The sequence below is a fragment of the Callospermophilus lateralis genome, chromosome 6, assembly GCF_048772815.1.
Source record: "Callospermophilus lateralis isolate mCalLat2 chromosome 6, mCalLat2.hap1, whole genome shotgun sequence".
Lineage (NCBI taxonomy): Eukaryota > Metazoa > Chordata > Mammalia > Rodentia > Sciuridae > Callospermophilus > Callospermophilus lateralis.
In genome coordinates this window covers 36485035-36494572 of record NC_135310.1, presented here as the reverse complement: position 1 = coordinate 36494572, position 9538 = coordinate 36485035, and the positions used below count along the sequence as shown (strand labels likewise).

The 9538-nt window shown below is 36.1% G+C and overlaps 1 protein-coding gene across 2 annotated transcripts in view; it reads right to left on the bottom strand.

The window, feature by feature from the left end:
• Positions 1–2244: 2244 nt before the first annotated feature.
• Positions 2245–9538, bottom strand: part of Arhgap18 (Rho GTPase activating protein 18) — a 172892-nt gene continuing 165598 nt past the window's right edge. For both annotated transcript variants that reach the window (XM_076858265.1, XM_076858264.1), the window contains exons 13-15: positions 8603–8727; positions 5146–5207; positions 2245–3683 (exon numbers count right to left, since the gene is read on the bottom strand). In XM_076858265.1, coding sequence (XP_076714380.1) covers positions 3592–3683; positions 5146–5207; positions 8603–8727 — 279 coding nt within the window. In that variant the 3' untranslated portion in view covers positions 2245–3591. The remainder of the gene's footprint in view (positions 3684–5145; positions 5208–8602; positions 8728–9538) is intronic.

The following is a 9538-nucleotide window of genomic DNA, read 5'->3' as shown; positions in this document are numbered from 1 at the left end:
CTTTGCTGATCCCTTTTCCTCCCAGCCTCTGATGTTGGGTAGCTCCAGAGCTTAGTTCTTGGTGATTTCTCTCCTATATCACACTCTCCCTTTGTGATCTCATACAGGCCACAACTTAAGTTAAATCCCACATGCATGGCCATGACTTCGACCTGCCTCTTGAACTTCTCATGTAACTCCCAGGACATTGACCCTTGGATGTCCAACAGAGACATTCCTGCATCCCTAAATCCCTCAGAATATCTGATAAACCTTCTCCTTCCCTATTTATTGGAAATTCCATCCTTCTAGTTGCTCAAGTCAAAACCCCAGTGGCAAACCTTGATTAAAAATGCATTCTTGTTCTGTCAAACTGGAAACCCTGTACCTCTCCATCTTCACCACGAGGGGTGATGACCACTTCTTGTCACTTAGCAACTCCTGCCCTCAACAATACTGCCATTTACTCTGATGGGACCCGATTTGAACCTCAAGTTACCATCATCCGAATTACGGCTCTCATGACCTTATCCCCTACCCTAACCTCCCCTCTCTGATATCATCTTTTTGCTTTCAAGGGTCCTGTATTTGCTCTTGCCACCCTTTGCCAAGCCAGGCACTCTCCTGCTTTGGAACTTGGCTCTAGATGTTCCCTTTTCCTAGAATGCTCTTCCTCCAGATATCAATATGGCAACTCACTACGTTCAATACATAACGTGCCCATCCCTCTACTTCATCCCATCGACCCTGTTCATTTTGTGTCCATTGCACTTTCCACCTTTCAACATACCCCATAGTTTACTTAATTTATTGTTCTACCCACTAAAGTGAAAACTCAACGGTATTGGGGCTTTTTATTATTTTGTTCACTGATGTATTTATCAATATACTTAGCACATACATAGTTCTTCATTCAGATGCTTATTAGACACCTATGTATACTAAACATGTCAGAGCTTTCCTTACACACCCTTCCTCTTACTGTTCCTGGTTTTCAGCCTTGCTTCTTGTCATAATCCTTCTGTGCTTGAAACAGACATTTGACAAAAGCCAAATTCTGAGATAACATACCTCCACCCCACCCCCACACACAATGGGTTAAAGATAAAAGCAATAAGCTGAACATAGAAACTGACAATTATTAACTATAATTTTAGAAAGGGTAATCAACACAAGAGATCCAGTATTGTTGCCAAACTGCCTTGCAAATGCCTGGCAATGAGTCTTGGCCACTTACCTATGAACTCGGGTTCATTTCTTTGAATTTCCCATATTTCAGATTCAAAAGGAATCCCTGACCAATACTGCCACCTACTGACAAATAGGTGAGAAATCAGAACAAAGTGCAAAAACAATTTTAATGAAAACTGGGAAACAATAGTGAAATATCCAGTGAAGTCAGTAAAATAAACTGCTTTCCCCAAAGAGAGTCAACCAGGAACTAACAGTGAATTCTCAGCAACATTAAGCAAAGAAATACACATTGAAGTGTAAGTGAAAAGAATTACATGACCTTTTCAGAAAAAAAAGGCATCACCAAAATCTTTACAGGGCACCAATCTTCTATACACATGGCTCTTCTACTTTGCACCAGCAACTTCTGTAAGAGTTGAAATGTTTGAGACTCAAAGGCTAATATATTTGTTATTTTCCCTCACACAGACAAATCTACTGTGATATTTACAATAGTAGGCCAAAAAAAAAAAAAAATAGGAAAGAAAATCACAGTAAAGCATATGGGATGACCAGAACATTTACATTTAAGGCTCCAAGCTATCAAATTTCTCATCTTTAGATTTGTGTGAGAGATTTTAATTTGGTTGGATCATGAGTTCTAGGAAGGGCAAATTAAAATGACATTTTAATTTCTTTACCAAAATCTCCTTTTTCATGATCAAAAATCTGCTCCCCCTGGTTGAGTAGTAAATGGAATGAATCAGTTTCCGTATGCTGTAGAACACCATTTACTTATTTTACTCAAGTGGACCTTTAAATGTGTTAAGTGCTTCTTATTTACTATTTCAAACTATTAAAACATTTTGCTGAGAAATTTGTAGTGTCAAACAACAGTATTTTGAAAGTAAAGCAATTTGCAGAAGGGGAAAAAAAATCCAAGGAAGGAGATAAGTTTATATCCCACATCTTCCAAATTTAAAAATTACACAGGAGCAATGAGTAGATGTGACTTTTTAATAACAAAAATAGTTCATTTGTCAGTTTAAAAGGCACATAGGGTTAAAAGTAATAATTCCAAGAGACAATAACTTAGAAAAATGCATTTAATTATAAAAATTTCTTTAAATAAAAAAGCAATGGCACAAATCACCACAAAGTTACTCAAGTGATTATATCCACAGGCTGCTCTTGCAATATGCTACAAATTTATGCCTGTCCTCACTAACAATTTTCCCTCCTAATTAGTGACATCAGTAGCTTCTGAAAATGTAATTTGTCCTAAAGTACTACTCAAAGTATCATAAACACAGTTGGTACAGTGTTTACATCACCTTTTATTTAGTACACTCTAACATCATAAAATATTTAACATTTCTCTTTTCCTTCATTTCTCTTATTTACAGTACGGAGGCTCATCTATTGTCACAGTGTGGCTTGTGCATTAAAATCCCTGGGAACTTTCTACATTTTAATAGATTTACCGATTATTTAAAATAAGTACACAAACAAAAGCTCATTCACATGAATGTCACAGCCAGAAGAATAACTCTTCCACTAGACTTATTCAGGAGGGAAAAACTCCCACTTTAAGAATACATTCTCCAACCACTATCGGATTATACTATCATGCATATTTATAGTGCTAATACAACAATAGGTAAAGCCAGCTATGACTTCTTGTGTTTCAGTTGGAAGGGTACAGCAAACATGAAGTGATTTGGCTTTTACTCTCTAGTTATCAGTAATTCAGTTATTCCACATGGGTATGTTTTATTTATTCTTAGAAGTATTTAATGGTTTGATAATAATTGGCAGTTTCTAACAGTTCTATCTTCTTGATCCTGGAAATAGTTTTGCACATATCAGGGGAAAAAAACTCAAGTCACTGAATGCAATGCAGCAGAAACAAGCAGGATGGTATTGTTTGGGCAAATGACTCAGACATGCATACTAATGTTCTATAGGGCCAGGAATACTGTTGAATAAGGTCCGTTTCAATGTGTGTTGTCTTCACAACTTGCCATACCTGCTATTTATCTTTTTGTTGTTGTTAAATATCAAACCTCATTGAGGGAAGGCAGATGCAAGGAGCTACAAAAGGTGAGAAAGCATATATTGCAGAATATATGATTTTAGGGGAAAAAAAGTGAGCAGGTAGAGACATTCATACTAAAAACCAGTCACATCTGGATGCATTTCAGAGCATATGAAAAAGCCCAGAAACTAAGTAAGCCCCTCTTTTCCAGTGGTACTTGTTTCTAGTAACAATTAGCATCATTCTGGCAGCAGCACAAATCTAACTTTTTAAGGCTTGAGGGTGTCACGTCTTAATAGGTGGGTACAGTTGACTATCAAGAGCCCTGACATTTCACTTATATATAGTCTTGATCCCAGCAAGCATGATTGTAGAGGTAGTGGATCAGCAGCTTCAGTCTTCTACAGTGGCTTTAACTTGATGACCCACTCGGCATTTGGATTGAGCTGATACAAGTCCTTCATATAAGTGTCATCATCAAGACGGCGTTCCCCTGTTGAAGAGAGGTGGTACCAGTTGAGCACAGTGGGAGGATGGGGTGCAGTTTTGAACTGAAACTCAATGGATCTGAAGTCTTAGATTTCTAAATACTTCTTCCTTTCCCATTCTCATCAGGCACATTTGTACTTGCTAGCAATTTAGCAAATAGGATAAATGACTTAGGTTTATTTTTCTATTTTGTAATACATATTAATATTTACACAAAGAGGCAAAATACTGGAAAAACCAATTTGGCAGTCTTTCCCTAAATAAGTAGGTTTCCAATTAAATGAGAAATCAAAATACTTCATACTGTAGGCTTTAAAACAGTTCCTTAAATTCATATTTACCTTGATTAAGAACAACAATTTTAGGGCTGAGGTTCAGTGGTAGATCACTTGCCTAGCAAGGGCAAGGCCTGAGTTCGATCCTCAGCACCACATAAAAATAAATAAGTAAAATAAAGGTATTGTGTACAACTACAAAAAAAATTTTTAATAACAATTTTAGAATCATCTAATAGTAAAAATCAAATGTATTAATACTAATCTTTACTAGCAGATTTAACCTTTGCAGTTCTCTAGTGGACCTGTGGTTTATTTAAATATAAAGAATGAGCCTTCACATATCCAGTATTCAACTAACATTTTTTTAAGTTCCAGAAAATATTGTATAAAACTTCAAATTATTTTCAATTAAACATTTCATTTTTAATGTCATCCTTATCAGTTTTCAGAGTCGAGGAAAAGTTTGTTTTAAAGAAGAAATGAGAGCCAGGCATAGTAGTGAATGCCTGTAATCCCAGCGGCTCGGGAGACTGAGGCAGGAGAATCACAAAGTTCAAAGTCTGCCTCAGAAATTTAGTGAGGCCCAAAGCAACTCAACAAGACCCAGTCTCTAAATAAATGATTAAAAGGGCTGAGAATGTGGTTCAGTACTTAAGTTCCCTTGGGTTCAATCGCCAGTACTAAAATAATAATAATAAGACCCACTGATAATTAGAAAAATAAGTCATTTATCCTATTTTATATTTGCTAAATTACTAGTGAGTATATAAGACTTAGTAATTTTTGTCCACGTTGATTTCCTACTTTTACTAAAAAGTCTAGTACTATGCCATAATAAAACTATTTTATCTTGGTTTTAAGTAAGCTCAACTCCTTCCTTTATTATGAAGGTATAAAAATGAAAGCAATTTGGAAAAACTCTTATCACTGTCCATTCTAGAAGGTTTTCCTATTCTAAGGAACTTGCCTTTGCTGAGGTTGAATGTAGGGGCATTTGTACAGAAGAAGCTCAACTAGAGCCTGGAGGAAAAAGTCCAGACCATTAAACAAATTCATAATATTCAGCAACTATCGAAAAGCATGCTATATTTTACTGACAACTTCCTTTTATTTTCCTTCAAAGATATAAATAACCACTGGCAATGTCAGATCAGCATATGGAATGCAAAGAGAAAAAAATGTGCTTACCAATATTTCCTCCAATTTCATACAAAAAAACTTCCCCTTTCTTGAGAGTCTGGGCAACCCCACTATTTAGGGACAAAACAAACTGATTAGTTATATCATCAAACAGCTTGCAAGTAAATCACTTTAACATGCTTGGGGAATTCTGGCTGGTATGGAAAATTCATAACTCAGACACACCGTAATTATCTACACATTTGTATTTTCCCATCTGTTAAATGTGCCGAATAGGTAATAAAAATGTCACACCTGTAAATTAAAATAAACAAATGGAATCATACATCTGAAGGCAAAATAATAAATCAGTATCTAAATTTATAAAGTTAAAAGGAAAAGTTAATCATATTAATTTGAATGGCAGCTAAAATGTTATATTATCTATCTTGCATACAGGCCAAGTTTCCATCTCTGTTTTCACATTGAACTTATCCAGTAAGTTTTTGTCACAAGGCTGTTGTGCTGACAACTCCAGTTGTACAAGATGAATGCAAAGAATGATTCATAGTTCTCTAACAGCCAGTCCAATGTGGGAGGTACATATACTCCCAAATCATAGAAGCAAACAGCCATCAGGAAGGTTGCATTTATACATCTGAAAGAACAAACCCTTCGCCATAAAGAGGTGGTCAATATTTGAGGAGAGAGACATGTTTGCCCCAATTTGGATATGGCACCCCATAAATATATACAATTGTTATTTTTTTGCAAAGTCTGAAAATACAACAAATCATTAGGATAAGACAAATTGGTAAAATTCAGTGATTATTTTTTCAAAACTTTCTGTAAAAGAATTACTTGAGAAACATGCAAAAACTCAGACTCAAAGCTCTAGAAGTTCTTAGGATGAAATTCAAGAATCTGCTTTTTACATGCTCTATAGGTCACTGTGATGCATGAACATATTTGTGAACTGCAGATATAAGATCATGAAGAGAGAGACTCTGGAAATGAGAAGTAAAAGCCATTAGGAGAAATAGGGCACAGAGCAGATTTCCTAACCAGCCATTTAATGGCTCATCTGGCTACCTAGTCTTCTCTATCCACCTGCCACATCAGATCCTAATGCATAGTCAGTTTCCAACCAAGAGTACATTTTTTTTTAAAGTTAAATACTTGTACTATGTAACCCCATCAACTGAGTATGAAAACTCACTCCTGCTATGAAAAAACAATGCTATGTTTGCTTCAATTGATTTTTGTGTATCTATATTTTTGTTCCACTTGATAAAAATGTGAAATGGACTTTTTCAGTCTACAAAAGTTTTCACATAATGCTCATCAACAAATTCATCATTAATAAGATGGCCTAAATCCCGACTGGCAAATGTGCAATTTATTGTTTTGTTGTTGTTGATTCATGTGTTGATTGGCTTCAGCAGACAAAGTAGGGAAGAATAGGGATGAAATGGTATAAGGGTATAAGAATACCCCAAAACATGTTGAATAAAACCAGAAGTACAGGCATGAGGTAGAAGAAAATGTAGAGACAACCAATCAATCTGGATTCAAATGCTCGCTATTCATATTTTCAGAAGAAAACGGAGGACTTCCATTACTATATGACCCAGAAAGACAGGTGATCATTACAAGAGTATAACATAAGTCCTGTTGTGTCCACTCTTACAAAATTATAAAAACTAGCCTAGAGTGAAGCATGAATAGTGAGCATTTTTGAATCCAGATTGATTGGTTGTCTCTACATCCCCAAGAATAAGGAAAGGGCCAAAGGATTACGGGGAAAGAGAAATCAATGGAAAGAATCTTACCAGAAAGAATTAGGGACCCAACTCCACAGAATAGAAAATGCTTGTTTAATAACAGCACCACCAGCAGAAAATCCAAATATGCAGAGAGGGCAATTATCACAAAGCCGGTGCTTTCTATAACAATATACTGACTAATGGTTCATGCTATGCCCTAAATATAAAAGTCACAGTTAAGTATGTTGTAGAATTTGTATCTTATATTATTAGCAAGTAGAAGGAAATAATGAACAAATTGGAAACTTGTGTCCAGAAAGTAAATGCCATGTAAATGAACTGGGTGTAGCCTGAAAGGGCCATTCATGTCTGAAGTTAGGCAGATCTGTAGGAAGACATTCTAGCAGGGGAGGGGACTCCATCTCTTGAGGAAAGAAGGGTAAAAGTTGGTATCTACAAAGTCAAGGGAGAGGGTAGAGAGGAAGCTCCCTTTAGGGAGCAAAGATCTGAGAAATTTCAATTGCTTCCACACTGGACTCTAAGAAATTCTACCCCCACAAAATTCCATCTACTCCCAGACCTTCCAGCCAATGTGGAAAGTGGCAAAGGGGATTGCCTTTGAGGATAGAAACCACAGGAAGAGGGCCAGCCCCACTACCTATGGGAAATACATGACCTCTAATCTGTTTACTGATCAGTAAAACAGAAGGAACAATAATACTTACTTCACAGTATTACTGCAGGGGAAGTTCACGCTGGTTTACTAAAACCTGAGATAATACTAATAAGCCTCTTTCCCATTTCACCACCATCTGTTAGCTGTAGAGACTCATTCCTTCTCTCAATTTATAAACTCCCAGGAAAGGTACTTTAAAATAAGTTTTATCCCTCTCAACCCCTAGCAAAGGGCCTTAAACAGAGTAGAAGCATATTAAATACTTGAGATATTGTATTAAAATTGGAGAAGCTTTTGGCAGAAAATCTGACCAAAGCCCCCTATGTTAGAATGAGGTGATTATGTTTCATAAAAGATCAAAATGGGTTATTGTCATCCGAGGTGCCAATGACCTTGGATCTCCTTTCTTTTTAAAGATTTTAGTTAGTTTATCTCAAAAAATAGGAACGGGAGGCTGGTATTAAAACATGACTCATTAGATAAGAATTTAAAAGCTAAAGATTGAAAACCCAATACAGCTATTATGATGTCTAAAATTTAAGATGAATTGGAAATCAACTCCACTATGACAGTAAGAGGGAGACCAATGGCTTTCAATGGACTTTGGGCCCCAAAATGGAAGTGAAGGGCTTGGCTGCCCCTAATGAGGAAGATTCATTCTCCCCTACTGACTGCAGACTCAAGGGACTGCTTCTCTGTGCTCAATTCTTCATGGTGTTTTTAAATTGGAACATTTCTTTTGTATTCATTATATTTCATAGAAAAAGTTGCATCTTTTATTTTAATACCACTGTATCCTAATTAGTAATTTTCCTAACAGCCTAGGAACAGTAATTAACCTCTCATCAACATATTCAAGAAAGGCTACTGAGTGACTCCCTTGCCAGGCACAGTGAAGGAACCGTCAGGCGTAATGCTTGAAAGAGGCTCAACTTGAACTAAACTCATTCCAACAGTCGAACTGTCAGGTCTGTTCTCCTCTGCTGGGAAGACAAAAATTTTAAGCTATGCACACTACTTTATAGTTAATGAAAAAGGGAAGACGAGTGAGTTATCCCATAGAATAATTAAAACAGGCCTCTACCTTTCTTGGCTGAGAAACCTGGCAAGTACATCACTGGCTTTTAGTTCTTCCGTTAGCTGTATTGCCATGGAAACTTTCGAAAGACGGGGAGCTTGCACTCGAATCACTCCCTGAGGAACGTCAGCCTGCAAAGCAATAATGACACTGGAACAAAGCTGGCGGCAGCTGGAACATGTAACTCTGTACAATGCATTATATGGTAAGTGTGCTTAACTACTACGCATTTTACTTCACTGCATAAAAACCTTAACTACTGTATAATGTAATTTGCTAAATTACATCAAACCTCAAATATCCTCTTAATGGTGATAGGGGAACTTTATAATGCCTGTGCAGTAATGCTTAATTATTTTTAAAGATGTAAAGAATGACAGCAATAACCATTACTGCCATATTAAGTGCTGATTTCTGAGTATTATCTACTAGAGGGTGCTTCTTCATGTAGCAATTTATGAAATTGAATCAGAAAGAAGTCACCGTGTGCTATAGTTATGTGTGCATTTGAAAAATCTTCCCACACATTAAGAAATTTTCCCCAAAATTTGTCACTGAGTGTCAAAAAGAAAAAAAAAAATAACAACATCTTTCAAATATATTGTATCACACCTGCTCCCCACTTGGTTAATGAGCTTAGACTTCTGACTATACACTTTGAACTAAATATGACCAATTCTGAGGTCTTTGCTCATGGATGTAAAGAACATTTTATGGATTTGGAGATATTTCGATATCAATCATGAGTTTATAATGTCAGTTATGGCACTTGAAATATTAGACTTAATTAATTCCTAAGTGGTTCTGCTAAAATAAATACTAATTTATTATTTATAACCATATGTCTTAAACAGACTTTAGAACAGCATGCACAAATTATGTTTAAAGATAATTCTTTAAATACTACAAATACCCCATTTAATTTGACCAAAAATTTTCCTA